This window comes from Eretmochelys imbricata, chromosome 1 (assembly GCF_965152235.1).
Source record: "Eretmochelys imbricata isolate rEreImb1 chromosome 1, rEreImb1.hap1, whole genome shotgun sequence".
NCBI lineage: Eukaryota > Metazoa > Chordata > Testudines > Cheloniidae > Eretmochelys > Eretmochelys imbricata.
Genome location: NC_135572.1, coordinates 140,235,306 through 140,255,623, shown reverse-complemented (window position 1 = coordinate 140,255,623; position 20,318 = coordinate 140,235,306). Strand labels below are relative to the sequence as shown.

Sequence of the window (20,318 nt, the reverse complement as noted above, 5' to 3'; positions counted from 1 at the left end):
CTAAAGGCAGATTCTCCTTATACAGGTGAGTCGCATCATACACACATTTAACTTATGCAAATTCAACTATACGCGCTCAGCAAAAAAAAAAAAAAGAAAAATATCAAGGTACCTGTAAATAGTGCAAGCGATTCTGCCCACCATTCTACTCAATGAGCATATGCCCGGAGTGAGCGTGAGATGGGAGATGTGAATCTGCTGTTCCCTCAGTCGGTCTCAGTTCCCGCGTGCCTCTCATAGTGTGAGCATCTCACCGCGCTGAATGTGATTCCAGTGTTTAAAGTTACTGAACATATTTTTCATACAACATGGCCCGTAAACGCAAGCCAACTATCCATCTGGCACTCAACCAAAGAAACAATGATCTGTTCCAATGCTGGAGGAAAAACTGGCTGTGTTGGACTTATTGAGAGACTGTGTTGGTCTCCAACTTGGTGCGTGAATATGGCCGCAACGAATCTAGCATCTGTGCCTTCAAGATTCAAGAGAGAGAAATTCATTAGGCTGTGACATCAAGTACTCCAATAACTGCTAAGGTGATGAGCCAGGTGCGTGATAAGACATTAGTGAAGACTGAAAAGGCATTAAACTTATGGCTGGAAGACATGAACCGTAAACGTGTGCCTATCAATGGCAAGACGTTGCGAAAAAAGGCTCTTAGCCTCTATGCGCCGTTCAAACCTCTCGCCGAAGAGGGATAGCCTTCTGATGAGAAGGAATTCAAAGCCAGCCAAGGTTGGCTTAATGGTTTTAGGAACCGCTTCAACCTCAAAAACGTGCAGACTACTGGTAAAGCTGCATCTGCCAGTGAAGAGGCAGCAAAAGCCGACCCCGAACAATTAAAGAAAATCATAGAAGAAAAGGGCTATCTTCTGGAACAAGTTTTTAATGCTGAGGAGACTGGGCTCTTCTGGAAAAAAATGCCCAACCGCACTTACACTTTGAAATTAGAAAGACAAGCCCCTTGCTTCAAAGCAGCTAAAGACCGTGTGACTGTGTTGTTTTGTGGCAATGTGGCTGGGCATTTAATAAAAGCTGGGCTTGCTCTACAGGGCTGCAAATCCCCATGCCCTAAAAGGCAAGAACAAAAATCTCCTGCCTGTGTTCTGGCAATCAAATAAAAAGGCTTGGGTGACAACAGCATTATTTCTGGATTGGTTCCACAAGTGTTTCATTTTGGAGGTCAAGCGGTACCTTGAAGGACTGTACTTTTTAAAGTGTTGCTGATTGTAGACAATGCTCCTGGCCATCCTGCGGCATTCCGGTTTGTGCATACAGACGTTGAAGTCGTCTTCTCTCCCTCCCCCGCCCCAATACCTCCTCCAACCTTTTGACCAAGGCGTGATTCACTGTTTCAAGGCCACATACATGAGGCTTACGTTCTTACAGACACGTAGTGCTATGGATGCTGATCCCAACTTTAATGTGATGGAGTGTTGGAAGTCCTTCAAAGTTGCCGAGTGCATCACTTATATTAAACAGGCAATGGATGCAATCAAGCCTGAAACAGTCAATGCATGATGGCGAAACCTATGGAAAGAATGTGTGAACGATTTTAAGGGTTTTCTGACCGTTGACAAAGAAAGGAAACACATTGTTCAGGTGGCCAGGCAAGTGGGTGGTGAAGGCTTTGTCAACATCCTTGAGGAAGAAATTTGAAGAATTAATTGAGAGCCTGTCATAAATATAAAGGGAAGGCTAACCACCTTTAAATCTCTCCTGGCCAGAGAAAAAAACCCTTTCACCTGTAAAGGGTTAAGAAGCTAAAGATAACCTCACTGGCACCTGACCAAAATGACCAATGAGGAGACAAGATACTTTCAAAGCTGGAGGTAGGAGGAGAAACAAAGGGTTCTCTCTGTCTGTGTGTTGCTTTGGCCGGAACCAGAGCAGGAATGCAGGTCAGAACTCCTGTAAAGGGCTAATAAGCAATCTAGCTAGATATGCATTAGATTCTGTTTTGTTTAAATGGCTGATAAAATAAGTTGTGCTGAACGGAATGTATATTCCTGTTTTTGTGTCTTTTTGTAACTTAAGGTTTTGCCTAGAGGGATTCTCTATGTTTTGAATCTGATTACCCTGTAAGGTATTTACCATCCTGATTTTACAGAGGTGATTCTTTTACTTCTTCTTCAATTAAAATTCTTCTTTTAAGAACCTGATTGCTTTTTCATTGTTCTTATGATCCAAGGGTTTGGGTCTGTGTTCACCTATGCAAACTGGTGAGGATTTTTATCAAGCCTTCCCCAGGAAAGGGGTGTGTTTAGTGTTTGGGAGGATTTTGCGGGGGGGAAAGACGTTTCCAAGCGGGCTCTTTCCCGGTTATATATTTGTTAGATGCTTGGTGGTGGCAGCAATAAAGTCCAGGGACAAAAGGTAAAATAGTTTGTACCTTGGGAAAGTTTTAACCTAAGCTGGTAAAAATAAGCTTAGGGGGTTTTTCATGCAGGGCCCCACATCTGTACCCTAGAGTTCAGAGTGGGAAAGGAACCTTGACAGAGCCATAGAGAAACATTGACTAACGAAGAGTTAGAGGAACTGATAAAATCTTCTACAGAAGACGAAGATGATGACAACGAACAGGAAGAACCAGCAAGTTGGAATCTTCATAAATTTGCTGAAGTGTTCCAAGCACTGAAACACTTGAATGATTTAATTTCTAAATACGATTCCTCTATGGAACAAAGCCTCAAAATCACACGACATATTACAGACGAATTGAGACTGTATCAAGAAATGTTTGAGCAGCTCAAGAGCCAACAGCGACAGTTGCCGATCACCATGTTTTTCAAGGAAAATACACCAGCAGCAGATGAGCCTACGCAATCAACTTCTCGAGCTGAACCAGAGCCAACCACTTCGTCTACGACTTGCTCTCCGTCACCCAAGCTCTGTCACCTCTGTCTCCTGCATCGACATCAAGCTCTGATAACCCTCTGTAATTGCCCCTTGTAATTAATAATACAGTACTGTAAAATTACCTTTTACATATGTACTCTTTATTATACACTGTACATTATACATTTATATTACTGTACAGGGTTGTATACACAAAACCATGTACAGTATACTGTACTTTATGGGCAATTTAAGGGATTTTCAAGGGTAATTTGACTATACGCGATTTTCACCTTATGCGCTGACTTTAGAACCTAACCCCCATGGAAGATGTGGCTCCACTGTACACAATTCTCTAAGGACAAAGTGACTTTGACCACATGCAAAAGTTTTGTCTAAAGTGGTTTCTCAGTTTCATTTTGAACCAGGTGGGGTATTTACCTGTGTTCTTTTCTAAGCCACATCATCTCCAGAGGAGCAGTGTCTCCATACATTAGATGTCAGTTAATGTCTAGCCTATCTGGACAGGACTAAATCGCTTCATGCTTCACCTGACCTGTGTGTGTTGTATGCAGATTGTATGAAGGGGCAAGCAGTGCCTTCATAGATGCTCTCTAAATGAATCCTGTATCAAGACTGAATATGAAATAGTTTCGGCTACGCCTCTTCAGAGGGTGTGAGCTCATTCTGTGAGAGCACCACCAATGTCAATAGCATTCCTTAGTGACATCTTGATATTGGATACTTGCAGGTCTGCTGCATGGTCTTCCATACATACATTTGCAAACTATTATGCCATTGCCGCATCTGCCAGAGCGGATGCAAGTTTTGGTAGGGCAATCCTGCAATTCCAGTTTAGGTAGACTCCAAGCCCTACCTACTGGGGTGAATACTGCTTGTGAATTACCTAAGTGGAATACACGGCTGCATCTACTCAAAGAAGAAATGGTTACTTACTGTAACTGTGGTTCTTCAAGATGTGATTCAGATGTGTATTCCTGACCCAGCCTCTGTCCCCTATGTATCGGCGTCTAGTCTCTGGGTGTTTGCGAAGGAACTGAGGAGGATTGTGGTGGCACAGCCTCAGATAGCCAGGGGAAGGGCTATGGTCACAAGGCAGGAGCGCTGCTCCTCTACCGGTGCTGCTTGGCAAAATTCTCTGGCTTCGGTGCACTGGGCATGCGCACACCTAAATGGAATACACATCTACATCACATCTCCAAGAAAACCACAGTTATAATAAGTAATTGTTTCTTCTGCTTGCCCAGAGTGGGAGGTGGCTAAGGAGACAACTTTTATCCCTCCTGCTATTGGCATTTGAATAATGCCTGTCTCTCCTTTCATGACCACATTCTAACTACCCAGCCGCTACTGAGCGCACTCTTTAGTGCTGCAAAGGTAACCCATATGTCAGAGGTAGGGTGATCACAGGGTACTGGACTTAGTCATGAGAGCTAGTTTCCACTATGCCATAGACCAACTTCATGATCCTGGGCAAGTCACTTCACCTCTCTATCTCCATTTACCCATCTATAATACTAGGGTAGTAATATCCTTCAATGTAAAGTTCTTTGAGGTTTATGGATGAAAACTGTTGTTTGTTCGACTAGAAGAGAGACAGGGAGCCACTCTTAGTGCCAGCTGAACAGAGTGGCCTTAGAATGCAGAGTGCATCTGCACGGGGAGCCCCTTGGTCTTGTGGTAGGACTGCAGGAGACTTGCCAGTTAAGACTGGAAGTTGAAGAGGAGGTGAAACTTGGAGCTGTGGGTAAGAGGAATGAGGAGAGTAGAAGGACTGAAGGAGGGAAGGAAGGTATGGTAAATCTTGTGATGGGGAGAAGGGTTCCAGTAAAATGATGGGGGAGGATATTTGGGAGTGGGAGGACTTAGGATAATGTACAAGGGAAGGAAAATATTTGCGTTGAGGATTATTTTTTTCATATTTTAACTCACCCGTTTGCAAGAGTATGTGAGGCTATCAACTCACCAAGCAAAATTAGAACTAAACCCCAGGATTGATAAGGAGAAGGTGGGCTGAAGAGTGAAAAACAGGATATTGAAAGCATGAGGCTCCCAGCGGTCTGCACAGGAAGGAGAGAAGACTTGAAGAACAAGCAAGCAGTGGCCATCCTGGAAGGAAGAGTGAGTGAAGTTTCAGCCTTCATTAAGGCTGCTTGCATATCTGTAGCCGCACTCTACTAAAAAAATGAGGTTGAATCTAAAGAGAAATGTATGGGTTTGGATACGTTTGAATTTAAGCCACTTTGAAGTGTCCTTTACCAGCAGTCATTGGTGTGCAAGATGATGAGGAGCTCTGTGTATCACCAAAGTAGGCAAATAAGTCTACATAAAATCCATACTTGTAAAATTTGAGGACACCTTACTTCTAAACTCAGTGTGTCTGAGGGGGAATACAACTTTTAGAGCTGGAGGGGTGGGATGTTAGGAGGGGTGTTTGGGATGAGAGCAGAGAGACAGAAGGGAACAGTTGTAGATCGTAATGTGCCCAAAAAGATGGAGGTTTACAGCTTCCTGCTCTGAAAAGACCTATGCCAGCCTTGAAGAAAGCACCAGCTACTTGTAGTAGTCAACTGAGCAGAAGAAATCCAGAGAGAACCTTTAAGGAGCCATGCCAGCCCAGAGGAAAGAGCTCAGATGGGTCAGTTTGGGGACACAGCCATGTGCCAGAAATCTAGAATGAGCCTGTGGAAAAATAGAAACTGGCTGAAAGCCTGAACCTAGATAGTGGGGCTCAATCTGCTAAACACCAACTAGGCAGGGGGAAGCTTTGTGAGAGAGCAACTGAATTCTAATGCAAGAACTCATATTGTGGGTGTTTGGTTTTATACAGTGGTGGGCAGGCTTAATAATAAATATAATCTGTCAATTTAATGTATTGTACATAAACTAGATCTTTGAATCTGTATTCAGAACTAGTCTTAGATTAATTTGTGGTGTTCTGATAAGAATTAAATGATGCACAGTTGCATCTAAGGGTTCAAGGAAACCATGAAAAACAAGTTTGCTATGTAAATATCTGTAAAATGTAATAGAAAGTAAATAATTGAACCATGGCCAGTGGATCTGCAGGGGCAGCACCTTTGGGCATGGGCAGCACACACTGCGCAGAGCCCCCTGTGCATCTCCACCTAGGGGCCAGACATGCTGACCGCTTCCGGGAGCAGTGTGGAGTGGCCGCGCCGCCAACTGGGAGCTGGCCAGAGCCCACATCCCCTGCCCCAGGTCAGAACCCCCTGCAGCACCCTAACTCCCTCCCAGACCCCGCACCCCATCCCTCAGCCCCCTGCTGCACGCTAACTCCTTCCCAGACCCCGCATCCCATCCCTCAGGCCCCTCCTGCACCCAACTCCCTCCCATCCCCCCCGCATCCTATCCCTCAGGCCCCTCCTGCACCCAACTCCCTCCCTTACCACGCACCCCATCCCTCAACCCCCTCCTGCACCCTAACTCCCTCCCAGATCCCGCACCCTTACCCCGCACCCCAACCCTCAGCCCCCTGCTGCACCCTAACTCCCTCCCAGACCCCGCATCCCATCCCTCAGGCCCCTCCTGCACCCTAACTCCTTCCCAGATCCCGCACCCCTACCATGCACCCTAACTCCCCCCACACCCGTACCACGCACCCCATCCCTCAGCCCCCTCCTGCATCCTAACTCCCTCCCAGACCCCGTACCTCTAGCCCTGAACCCCCTCCTACACCAACTTCCTCCCAGACCCAGCGCCCTGTCCTCATGCCAACCCCTTGCCCCAGCCCTGAGCCCCTTCCCACACCCTGAACCCCTCATTTCTGGCCCCACCCCACAGCCTAGGGGAAGCCCCAAGCCTCCACACATTCACAACCCCCGGCAGGGCTGGAGCCGGGAGCACTGGCTCGCCCTGCTTCGAGGGGAAGCCGTGAGCCGCTGCACCCCCCTGCAGGGCTGTCTGGCCCGCGATTGATTTTTGTCTGTGTGTCAATGGCCCCTGATAGAAAAAAGGTTTCCCACCCCTGGCCTAAACCTTTGAAAGGATACTAATAGCGGTACTGGCTAAATCAGTAGTACACTACATTTGTTTTCTTATTTTCTCCGGTAATTCAGTCTAAAATTACATGTGTCTTGAATTGGGGTAATATAAAAGGAAAAATTCTAATATTTAATAGTTTGCTGTGAGCTAACTTTCCTGTCGGTTGCAGTTTTATTCCACCTCCATTCCTGAAATTCTCTCCAATACTAGAGCCTCAGATGGGTGTGTATGTTCAGAAAACTGCGTTAGTTTCTTTTATCTACAAATGATCTTTCACTGGATATAGAGAAGCTTTTTTTGTTAAGAGCATTATTTTTCCATGTGACTGTTTCCATAGACACACACGTCCCCTTTCTGCCATTTCATATTCTCTTCCTGAAATAAATTGCAGAATATTAAGTATTAGTTGTGAATGAGTTTTGCTATAATTTACCTCAGTTTTGATCTATGCTCACAAGTGAAGGAAACCTAATGCAAACTTCAGACTGTGAGGAAAGGGGTTTATAGATAAATCCAGCTATTCAGGTAGATGATCTGCAGGTTAATGAAACTGCAGACTCCCTCAATGGCCAGTGAAAGTGCTCTTTCTTGTAGCTACCTGTGTAGTTTTCTGCTTATTTGGCCTTATTTTGTTTACTTACTGTAAACATGATCACCTGAGGAAAAGACCTTTTTTGGCTCCCTCATTTTGCTGCTGAGTCATCCCATCAATTTACAGCTACTGCAGCTGAGATCATTTGGGAAGTGCTGACTATGCAGAGATAATATCTTGAGGATGTTAGCCAAGGCCTTTCCTATCAAAGGCTAGTGCTTCTGGAATATTCTCCCATGGGACAGTCATTGATGAACATTTCTGGAATCTTTCAGTGCAACACTGTTTTCCTTCTTTAAATGAAGCTGTATGCTTAATGTTTTGTTATAAATGTAGCCAAATAACTTTATTGATGCCCATTCCCAAAAGACAATTCGATTTGATTTTACTATCTGCCTAAAACTAAGATTTTTTTTTTGATGCAAACACGTTGAAAGCTATTGTTTGTTGAGCCACTGGGTGGCATCATTACACCATTTATGTTCTCATTTAAACTTTGATTGTGAAGAGGTGATGGACAAAGATGACTGTTGCTTCTCTTTCCTGTTTTTAGATACATCAACTTAAAGATTGTAGACAATTTCACTGTAGAAGCAAAATGTGGGCTGTACTATTTTAGTTCTTATCTTTTCTTGTCACTTAAGCCATGCTTATTTGGATCATTGGCCATATAGTATTTCATATTGATTGATTAACTCATATAACTGTACATTTTTGTAGCCCTTTGAACAGCAGTCTAAAAATAAGTGAAGAATTTGCAAAGACTGTTGATGTATGAGGTGTCATTTGATTTTATTGCTAAGCCCTGGTCTACACTAGGACTTTAGGTCGAATTTAGCAGCATTAAATCGATGTAAACCTGCACCTGTCCACACGATGAAGCCCTTTATTTCGACTTAAAGGGCTCTTAAAATCGATTTCCTTACTCCACCCCTGACAAGTGGATTAGCGCTTAAATCGGCCTTGCCGGCTTGAATTTGGGGTACTGTGGACACAATTCGATGGTATTGACCTCCGGGAGCTGTCCCAGAGTGCTCCATTGTGACCGCTCTGAACAGCACTCTCAGCTCAGATGCACTGGCCAGGTAGACAGGAAAAGAACCGCGAACTTTTGAATCTCATTTCCTGTTTGGCCAGCGTGGCAAGCTGCAGGTGACCATGCAGAGCTCATCAGCAGAGGTGACCATGATGGAGTCCCAGAATCGCAAAAGAGCTCCAGCGTGGACCGAACGGGAGGTACGGGATCTGATCGCTGTATGGGGAGAGGAATCCGTGCTATCAGAACTCCGTTCCAGTTTTCGAAATGCCAAAACCTTTGTCAAAATCTCCCAGGGCATGAAGGACAGAGGCCATAACAGGGACCCGAAGCAGTGCCGCGTGAAACTGAAGGAGCTGAGGCAAGCCTACCAGAAAACCAGAGAGGTGAACAGCCGCTCCGGGTCAGAGCCCCAAACATGCCACTTCTATGATGAGCTGCATGCCATTTTAGGGGGTTCAGCCACCACTACCCCAGCCGTGTTGTTTGACTCCTTCAATGGAGATGGAGGCAACACGGAAGCAGGTTTTGGGGATGAAGAAGATAGTTCACAGCAAGCAAGCGGAGAAACCGGTTTTCCCAACAGCCAGGAACTGTTTCTCACCCTGGACCTGGAGCCAGTACCCCACGAACCCGCCCAAGGCTGCCTCCCGGACCCGGCAGGCAGAGAAGGGACCTCCAGTGAGTGTTCCTTTTAAAATACTACACATGGTTTAAAAGCAAGCATGTTTACTGATTAATTTGCCCTGGCATTTGTGGCTCTCCTGGATATACTCCCAAAGCCTTTGCAAAAGGTTTCTGGGGAGGGCAGCCTTATTGCGTCCTTCATGGTAGGACACTTTACCACTCCAGGCCAGTAACACGTATTCGGGAATCATTGTACAACAAAGCATTGCAGTGTATGTTTGCTGGCGTTCAAACAACATCCGTTCTTTATCTCTCTGTGTTATCCTCAGGAGAGTGAGATATAATTCGTGGTCACCTGGTTGAAATAGATTGCTTTTCTTCAGGGGACACTCAGAGGAGCCCATTCCTGCTGGTCTGTTTGCCTGTGGCTAAACAGAAATGTTCCCTGCTGTTAGCCACAGGGAGGGGGGAGGGTTGAGGGGGTAGCCACGCGGTGGGGGGAGGCAAAATGCGACCTTGTAACAAAAGCACATGTGCTATGTATGTAATGTTAACAGCAAGGTTTACCCTGAAAGAGTGTAGCCACTGTTTTATAAAATGTGTCTTTTTAAATACTGCTGTCCCTTTTTTTTCTCCACCAGCTGCATGTGTTTCAATGATCACAGGATCTTCTCCTTCCCAGAGGCTAGTGAAGCTTAGAAAGAAAAAAAAACGCACTCGAGATGAAATGTTCTCCGAGCTCATGCTGTCCTCCCACACTGACAGAGCACAGACGAATGCGTGGAGGCAAATAATGTCAGAGTGCAGGAAAGCACAAAATGACCGGGAGGAGAGGTGGCGGGCTGAAGAGAGTAAGTGGCGGGCTGAAGACAGGGCTGAAGCTCAAATGTGGCGGTAGCATGATGAGAGGAGGCAGGATTCAATGCTGAGGCTGCTGGAGGACCAAACCAGTATGCTCCAGTGTATGGTTGAGCTGCAGCAAAGGCAGCTGGAGCACAGACTGCCACTACAGCCCCTGTGTAACCAACCGCCCTCCTCCCCAAGTTCCGTAGCCTCCACACCCAGATGCCCAAGAATGCGGTGGGGGGGCCACCAGCCAACCAGCCACTCCGCCATAGAGGATTGCCCAAAAAAAAGAAGGCTGGCATTCAATAAATTTTAAAGTTATAAACTTTTGAAGTGCTGTGTGGCATTTTCCTTCTCTCCTCTACCACCCCTCCTGGGCTACCTTGGTAGTCATCCCCCTATTTGTGTGATGAATGAATAACGAATGCATGAATGTGAAGCAACAATGACTTTATTGCCTCTGCAAGCGGTGATCGAAGGAAGGAGGGGAGGGTGGTTAGCTTCCAGGGAAGTAGAGTGGACCAAGGTGCGGGGGGTTTCATCAAGGAGAAACAAACAGAACTTTCACACCGTAGCCTGGTCAGTCATGAAACTGGTTTTCAAAGCTTCTCTGATGCGTAATGCACCCACCTGTGCTCTTCTAACCGCCCTGGTGTCTGGCTGCGCGTAACCAGCAGCCAGGCGATTTGCCTCAACCTCCCACCTCGCCATAAACGTCTCCCCCTTACTCTCACAGATATTGTGGAGCACACAGCAAGCAGTAATAACAGTGGGAATATTGGTTTCGCTGAGGTCTAAGCGAGTCAGTAAACTGCGCCAGCGTGCCTTTAAACGTCCAAATGCACATTCTACCACCATTCTGCACTTGCTCAGCCTGTAGTTGAACAGCTCCTGACTACTGTCCAGGCTGCCTGTTTACGGCTTCATGAGCCATGGCATTAAGGGGTAGGCTGGGTCCCCAAGGATACATATAGGCATTTCAACATCCCCAACAGTTATTTTCTGGTCTGGGAATAAAGTCCCTTCCTGCAGCTTTTGAAACAGACCAGAGTTCCTGAAGATGCGAGCGTCATGTACCTTTCCCGGCCATCCCACGTTGATGTTGGTGAAACGTCCCTTGTGATCCACCAGAGCTTGCAGCACTATTGAAAAGTACTCCTTGCGGTTTATGTACTCGGCGGCTTGGTGCTCCAGTGCCAAGATAGGGATATGGGTTCCGTCTATGGCCCCACCACAGTTAGGGAATCCCATTGCAGCAAAGCTATCCACTGTGACCTGCACATTTCCCAGGGTGACTACCCTTGATATCAGCAGATCTTTGATTGCGTGGGCTACTTGCATCACAGCAGCCCCAACAGTAGATTTGCCCACTCCAAATTGATTCCTAACTGACCGGTAGCTGTCTGGCATTGCAAGCTTCCACAGGGCTATCGCCACTTGCTTCTCAACTGTGAGGGCTGCTCTCATCTTGGTATTCATGTGCCTCAGGGCAGGGGAAAGCAAGTCACAAAGTTCCATGAAAATGCCCTCACGCATGTGAAAGTTTCGCAGCCACTGGGAATCATCCCAGACCTGCAACACTATGCGGTCCCACCAGTCTGTGCTTGTTTCCCGAGCCCAGAATCGGCGTTCCACAGCATGAACCTGCCCCATTAGCACCATGATGCATGCATTGGCAGGGCCCATGCTTTCAGAGAAATCTGTGTCCATGTCCTGATCACTCACGTGCCTGCGCTGACGTCGCCTCCTCGCCCGGTATCGCTTTGCCAGGTTCTGGTGCTGCATATACTGCTGGATTATGCGTGTGGTGTTTAATGTGCTCCTAATTGCCAAAGTGAGCTGAGTGGCCTCCATGTTTGCCTTGGTATGGCGTCTGCACAGAAAAAAGGCGCGGAACGATTGTCTGCCGTTGCTCTGACGGAGGGAGGGGCGACTGACGACACGGCTTACAGGGTTGGCTTCAGGGAGCTAAAATCAACAAAGGGGGTGGCTTTACATCAAGGAGTATTTCAGGCAGGACTTCACGGAGGGTTCCAATAAGAAATGGTGCACCTAAGTTATTGTTCTTATTGGAACAAGGAGGTTAGCCTGGCCTCTGATTGATACATGGCTAGATTTACCTCGCTGCACCTTCTCTGTGAGTGACTGCAGTGTGACCTAGAGGAATGAGTCCCCTAGACGGGGGAGGAGGCAAATGAGTACAAAACAAATCTGGTCTGTTTCTTGTTTTGATCCACTCCATCTATCTTTTACATCTTTGGCTGGCAGCAGACGGTGCAGAAGGACTGCATGCCATCCTCATCTCTTGCCTGCCCGGCAGAAGATGGTACAATACGACTGCTAGCCATCCTCATCTCTTGCCTGCCCGGCAGAAGATGGTACAGTACAACTGCTAGCAATCCGTATCGCCTGCCTGCTCACCATAAGACGGTTCAATAGGACTGACGGCAGGACTAAAGAGGATGACCTGGTCAAGTCACTCCAAATTTAGTCCCTGCGCCCATGTCTGCCCAGGCGCTCCCAGCCGATTAGGCCAGGAGCACCTCGGACACGACGATGACGGCTACCAGTCATACTGCACCGTCTGCTGCCAGAAGGCAATGGGTTGCTGCTACTGTGTAGCAATGCCGTACCGCGTCTGCCAGCACCCAGGAGACATACGGTGACGGTTACCTGAGCGGGCTCCATGCTTGCCATGGTATGGCGTCTGCACAGGTAACTCAGGAAAAAAGGCGTGAAATGATTGTCTGCCCTTGCTTTCACGGTGGGAGGGAGGGAACGGGGGCCTGACGATATGTACCCAGAACCACCCGCAACAATGTTTTAGCCCCATCAGGCATTGGGATCTCAATCCAGAATTCCAATGGGCAGCGGAGACTGCGGGAACTGTGGGATAGCTACCCACAGTGCAACACTCCGGAAGTCGACGCTTGCCTCGGTACTGTGGAAGCACTCCGCCGAGTTAATGCACTTAATGCACTTAGAGCATTTTCTGTGGGGACACACACACTCGAATATATAAAACCGATTTCTAAAAAACCGACTTCTATAAATTCGACCTTATTCCGTAATGTAGACATACCCTAAGTGTTAAGGCAAAATATTTGCATATTTGGTTGGAAAGGCAGTCTTGTCTAGATCAAATGTAGGACAGGGAGCCAGAAATTCATGGGTTCTAGTTGTGGAGCTAGAGTCATATTCACAGATTGCACTAAACCCCAAACCCGTCCTGGTTTGTAATGGAGTCAAGATACTAGTTGGGTCTTCTGCACAAGCCGTCATGACGCGCACACACTTTATTAAAAGTGCTTACATGGTCCTGGATATAGAGTATATGACTGTCTCAATCTTTAACATATTTATCCTCACTCCTGCAGCATAGGACATGCTATTATTCTCGTTTTACAGATATGGAACTGAGGCACAAAGGCTTGCACAAGGTCACACAGGAAGTCTGGTGGAGCAGCACATGGAATCCCGCTCTAGTGATTCCCAGCCTAGCATCCTAACCACTGGACCATCCTTCCTCACTACTGATGAAATATGTTGAAACTGTGTACTGAGTCTGTCTGTGGTGTGTCTTTCCTATGGATTAACAAAGTTTTTAAAGTCTCTCAAAGGCTGTCAATCTCGTGGCTTTCACACAAGAGGAATTCGCTTTTTAGAACTTATTTTAAAAAGGCTAGAATTAGCTCACCTAAACAGCTGTTTTCCCCCTAAAAGTTTGCTCAATACATTCCCTTAAAAGTTGTCTAACCTTTTTATTTTTATCTCTTCTAGAACACTTTAAGTGGGATAATTACTTGAAAGAGACTGGATCGCTAGCTGCTCCTCCACATTGTTTCAGACAGGTACACTAAATTCTTTTGTGTGTGTGTGTGTGTGTGTGTGTGTGTGTGTTAAGGGCCCCAATAACAAGCTTTATATTAAGGGTGTCTACGGCTTCCCTTTGTAACCCCCTGTTCTCATGTGCTTATAACTTTGGCAAACCGTAACCATTTAAGCTGAAGTTTTCTTGGTCTCTGCCGCAAGTCAAATTTTCTTTGAAAGGTTGATCAAAAATATTGCAGCTGTCTTTCAAGAACAAGGCTAGTGGAAAAATAAGGAATCCTGTCAATGCTTAAAATTTTTACAACTCTCTTTTGAACAGCTTTAGCATGTCTCTCCATGGTTTAGAGCAAGAATTTGAAATGTGGCTGAGGGTCTGAGTGTAGTGCCTTTTGCCACCCTTTGCCCAAATTCCTCATTTGCCCATCTATAGTAGAACGTATTTAGCACTTCTCCCTTAATTTTCTGAACCTTCCAACTGCACTGTGCTGGCTTCCAGCACTCCGAGTCTCCAGCATCATTCTCAAGTAGCGATACAGAACTGAACCTCTGAACAGGAGACAAACAGCCTGGTGGCTGCTGCAGCTTTTCCCCCAACAGACTTAACAAGCGTTGGTATAAGAACATAGCAACCAATATAAATTATTAAAATAACTAACTGAAATCTTTTGCAAAAAGAAAAGGAGTACTTGTGGCACCTTAGAGACTAACCAATTTATTTGAGCATAAGCTTTCGTGAGCTACAGCTCACTTCATCGGATGCATACTGTGGAAACTGCAGAAGACATTATATACACAGAGACCATAGAACAATACCTTCTCCCACCCCACTCTCCTGCTGGTAATAGCTTATCTAAAGTGATCACTCTCCTTATAATGTGTATGATAATCAAATTGGGCCATTTCCAGCACATATCCAGGTTTTCTCACCCTCCCCTCCCCCCCCCCCCCCAAACTCACTCTCCTGCTGGTAATAGCCCATCCAAAGTGACCACTCTCTTTTACAATGTGTATGATAATCAAGGTGGGCCATTTCCAGAACAAATCCAGGTTCCCCCCCCACCCCCCACCCCAAAAAAAGACACACACACACACACAAACTCACTCTCCTGCTGGTAATAGCTTATCCAAAGTGACCACTCTCCCTACAATGTGCATGATAATCAAGGTAGGCCATTTCCAGCACAAATCCAGGTTTTCTCACCCCCCCCCCCACACACACACACAAACTCACTCTCCTGTTGGCAATAGCTCATCCAGACTGACCACTCTCCTTACAATGTGTATGATAATCAAGGTGGGCCATTTCCAGCATAAATCCAAGTTTAACCAGAACGTCGGGGGGGGGGGGGGGGTTGTGTGTGTAGGAAAAAACAAGGGGAAATAGGCTACCTTGCATAATGACTTAGCCACTCCCAGAGTGGGAGACCCCCAGAGACTGGGAGTGGCTAAGTCATTATGCAAGGTAGCCTATTTCCCCTTGTTTTTTCCTACACCCCCCCCCCCGACGTTCTGGTTAAACTTGGATTTATGCTGGAAATGGCCCACCTTGATTATCATACACATTGTAAGGAGAGTGATCACTTTAGATAAGCTATTACCAGCAGGAGAGTGGGGTGGGAGAAGGTATTGTTTCATGGTCTCTGTGTATATAATGTCTTCTGCAGTTTCCACAGTATGCATCCGATGAAGTGAGCTGTAGTTCATTGAAGCTTATAGATATTGCTCAAATAAATTGGTTAGTCTCTAAGGTGCCACAAGTACTCCTTTTCTTTTTGCGAATACAGACTAACACGGCTGTTACTCTGAAACCTGAAATCTTTTGTTTTGTTTTTGTACCCTTAAGAACTTTCTCTAAGAAATTTAATTAAAATTGCATTACAGGAAGTTTGAGAATTTTGTTGTACATATCTCAATTAAACATTGCAACAACACATAAGTGTATCCGTTCTGATTACTGGAAAGGGTCATGCCAATCTTGTATTTTGGAAATTAAGCCCATATTGAAGTGTCATAAAAGGTAATCAATAAAACATATCATGGAGTTGTCTCTCTTGCTTTTTTTGTTGGGGAGAAAATAATTTTATCCATCCTTCCAATGTTAAAGTTTCAGAAATGTTTCCAGGAAATATGCAAATATTTCCAGTGAGAGAACTCAGGCTTTGATGTATTCTAATTTTTGCTGTGTTTATTTCTTTGGAGTTCAACGGTGTTTTAATGCTCTTGCTCATCTGTCAGCTTAAGCCCAGCCTATGAGGCCACTGAAGTCCAAGGCATGCCATTCTCATTTCCCTCTTTCTTCTCCCAGACAGCTTGTTCACAGCTCAGAGTATTAAAGTAAGTAAATGGATATTAAGCCTTTATACAGTATCCTTTGGCCTCTCAGGACCAAACTCTTACCTCTCGTTAAGGATTTCACAGCCGTCCTTCCTGTGGCTGTGCCAGGGCTCAAACCAGTTTACCCGCTCACCAGGAGGCAGGAAAGGGCAGAGTTCAGAGTCCCTGTCCAAAATCTGGGCCTACTGTAGGGAGAATGGGCTCTGCACATCTATTCTCCTCACAGAAGTGTGAAATGACCTTTTATCTTAATGAGATGTTCTGAATAAGAACACCTTGTGGAGATGAATAGGGCCTGAAACAAAAGCTATGAGATATGTGACCAGCTCCATGTCAGTAGGTGTGCTCAAATCCCCCAGTGTCTCCCCCCCCAGCCATAGTGCTTGTGAGCGTATGCCATGCATGAAACATGCCTGTTCTCAACTCCTCACCCCGTCTCAGCACTGTGTGCTTGGTGCATGCTCCGAGCATGGCTGTTCTCAGCTCCATTCCAGAGAGCAGGCTCCCCAGATCCCAGCTCACACAGAAGGGGGCATGGAGAAGGGCTCAGGACCCCCCCCCCCCCATGAGAGGTACAACTCCCCCAGTGCTATTTCATGGGGGCAGAGGGAGAAGAGATAGCATTCAGGCTGAAAGGAGAGAGATGTCAGCAACCATTCTCACATCTGCATAGATCACAGCTCGCTGCTCCAGGCCAATGGGGGCTGCGGGAAGCGGTGCGGGCCGAGGAATGTGCTGGTCGCCCTTTCCGCAGCCCCCATTGGCCTGGTGCAGCGAACCACGGCCAGTGGGAGCTGTGTTCAGCCGAACCTGCGGATGCGGCAGGTAAACAAACCGGCCCGGCCTTCCAGGGGCTTTCCCTGAACAAGCGGCGGACTGGCTTTGAGAACCACTGGCGTAGAGCATGTGTGAATTCTTCTTTGAGTAGTGTCCCTATGGGTGCTCTACTGTAGGTGTGCTTGAACTACTGCGTTGCTGACTGGAGAACTTTGATAGTAGTGTCTCTTAGGACTGCGCATGTGCTGTCTTCCCTCATGCTGCACCATGAGGCTAGCCTGTGCTCATAGGCTAACCCCCCTCAGTTCCTTCTCAACTGCCACTGGCTAAAGACAGAGCTACTTGCAGTCCATTAGGATCATGCTCTAGTCGCATTTATATAGTTAGTTTGTTGGTATACTGTAGTTGTAAGTCATTCTTTACTCTTTCATTTTATCCACTAAAAGATAAAAACAAAATCCACAAACTATTTTCCTACTTTTCTCCCTGCTGGGGACCCTTCCCCGCAGCAGGCGTGCCTGGTTCAGCAGGCTTTAAGAAGTGCCTCGCTCACAAAGAGGCAATTCTGATTGCAGACAAGCACTCCCACGGCATTCGCTGCCTCAGGGAGGGCCGCATCTAGCAAAAGTGTGGTCTTTGTCAGCAACTCCGGCCACATTCCTGTAAGGACAGAGAGCTCAGGCAGAAGATCATCTTCATGGAGGCAGCTCTCAGACCCTCGCAGGACCTACGCTGCGAGTCCCCAGGTGGACATGAGTCTTCCCCACAGCCCTCTACATCTAATGGCTGTGGATCGAAGAAACAGACTGCTGATGCCCTCATAAGTTATCTAAGAGGAGAGTGGGAAGACTCCAAAAGGAGCCTCCAGATAGCTGTAAGTGATCTCCATCTCACTCACTATCTTTTGGCACTGTCGGCACCGAGACCCTCACAGTCTGGTACCCTTAGTCCATGGAAACTGTCAGCAGTTAGTACTGTTGACATGCCCCTGGACCCAAAGGGCACGGGCACTGAGTCATCAGCACTGACAGACAGGAATAAGTATTCCTCTATAAAGGTACTACTAGTCCGTGAATCATCATCAGTACCAACATTGACACCACCTCCAGCAACGGAGCAGCCAGTACAGACAAGATCCCTGCCCCACCCCACCCCATACCAACACCGGGGCGATCAGTACTGGCAGAATTCTTCCATTCCAGTGACCTCTGTATACCGGAAGTACTGGGGTCTCCGCTTCTCGATACCAGGACCTCTGCACCAAGTCTTTGCTTGGCATGGGAATTGTCACCACTGCCATGCCACACTCCCCCAAGGGTTGGCAGCACCACATTGCGCAACGGACACTTGACAAAATTAACATACTTAGTGATGGACATTGTGGGGGGTTATGTCATTCAGTCATTCAATTTTTTGAAAAATTACCACGGACCTCAAAATTTTTCCCACGGACACTTCTGTCCGCGTATGGACACGATGCTGACCCCTGCACTCTCCTACTCTCTAGCAAGAGTACAGACAGCAAGCCAGAGGAAGAGACGACATAGTACTCCTCTCATGCTCCATATGGTGCTCAATACTAACAAGGCACATACAAGCAGATGGCCCCACAATCATCATTGTGGTACAGCCACCTGTGGATACCGCTGCCGGGCTTTTGCTGCTGCTGCCGCCACCCTGATGCCTCCATTCACACTCTGAAGGATTCCAGGGCTACTTTCTGGTCGTTGGGTAGCTGCATGCCGGGACAAAAGAGATCATTTAGTTCCCAGTCCCAGCATAGACCATATACATCCCAATATCAACCTCAACGCCACTATAAGCCACAAAGAAAAAACGGGAAATTCCCCAAACGCAAATCACTTGGCCTGCAATCTTTGTCATCCCAGCCCTCTTAGTCCAAACACCAGTTTTGATGTGCAGGTCAAGGCGCCACTAGAGTATTCTCTCCGACTGATACAGCTGACCAACGCTTCACACCCGTTTGGCCACTGATTGGCAGTGTTCTCCAGTGCCTGGGAATGCATAATATTGAACCGTGAACTGGGTACTCTATCCATTTTACCTCCCTACCTCCTCCAGAACACCTTTTCCGTTCACTGGCTGGGATGATTTAATTGGGGATGGGTCCTGCTTTTGAGCAGGGGGTTGGACTAGATGACCTCCTGAGGTCCCTTCCAACCCTGATATTCTATGATTCACGAGCGTATACTACAACAAGAAGTAAATTGTCTGCTCCAGTTAGGAGCCATAGAACCAGTACCTCAACATCTACAAGGAAGAGGGTTCTACTCTTTTTATTTCCTAATACCAAAGAGGAAGGGAGGCTGGAGACCCATACTAGACCTCAGAGCTCTCAGCAAATTTGTCAAGGCTCAAAAAGTCAAGATGGTTACTTTATTGATGATCATTCCAATGTCGGAACAGGGAGACTGGTTTTTGGCCCTGGACCTTCAGGACACACCTTTTCACATCTCAGTCCTACTGACTCTTAGACGATTTCTCAGATTCACCCTGCGACAAGACCACTACCAATACAAAGTGCTCCCCTTCAGGCTATCGTTGGCCCCAAGAGTATTTTCCAAGGTTCTCTCGGCGGTGCCTACTCATTTATGTTCTCAAGGGATAATGATCTACCCTTATCTCGACGATTGCCTACTCAGAGCCAGATCTCTCTGAGGCTCACCGAGTAACCAAAGTGACTGTGCTTGTTTACAGGTCTGGTCCAACAGATCAACACCCAGAAGTCAACCCTCACTCCAGTGCAACGGATGGAATTCATAGGGGCTGACCTCGACTCATTTCAGGCCAGAGCCCTCTTGCCTCAACACAGATTCCTGTCCTTAGCCACGCTTATAGACACTGTTTAAAGCAGCCTGCAAATATCAGCCAGACTCTGCCTCCAACTCCTGGGGCACATGGCAGTGAGCACGGGGTTAGGCTTCACATGTGATGCCTCCAAATGTGGTTCTGCAGACCAAACAGGGACAGGCTGGACAAATCTCTGTGGCCTCGCATCAGGGTCAAAAACTCCCTAGACTGGTGGAAGAGCCCAAGCAACGTTTGCAAAGGGATCCCTTTCTCCCAAAGCTCACCATCGTTGCTCCTCACCACTGATGCATCACTTATGGGAGTGGGTGCATCTAAATGGCCTCACAACACAAGTGGTCACATGGCACTCCACTATAATTAACAGCATTAATTTAGTGTCTGATCTTTGTGTATGTCTATTTTGATTTTATTGGCGTATAGTGGCGTGGTAAGGCTGCTATAGTAAAGGTTGCATCAAGATTTCTGTTTTAAGGTCGACTTTTCTAAGTCTTCTAAAATTGAGATGCCTACTCAGATTCCTTTGAAATTTGGTGTACCTCAGGAGGGTACAGGATATGGTTAGTGACTCAAATGTTGGGT

The 20,318-nt window shown here is 46.7% G+C and overlaps 1 protein-coding gene across 1 annotated transcript in view; it reads left to right on the top strand.

Annotated features, from left to right (window-relative positions):
- The window catches only part of SCML2 (Scm polycomb group protein like 2), a 106,119-nt gene that overhangs the window by 14,285 nt on the left and 71,516 nt on the right, over nt 1–20,318 (top strand). Inside the window, exon 3 of the mRNA XM_077807182.1 lies at nt 13,746–13,816. Coding sequence (XP_077663308.1) covers nt 13,746–13,816 — 71 coding nt within the window. The remainder of the gene's footprint in view (nt 1–13,745; nt 13,817–20,318) is intronic.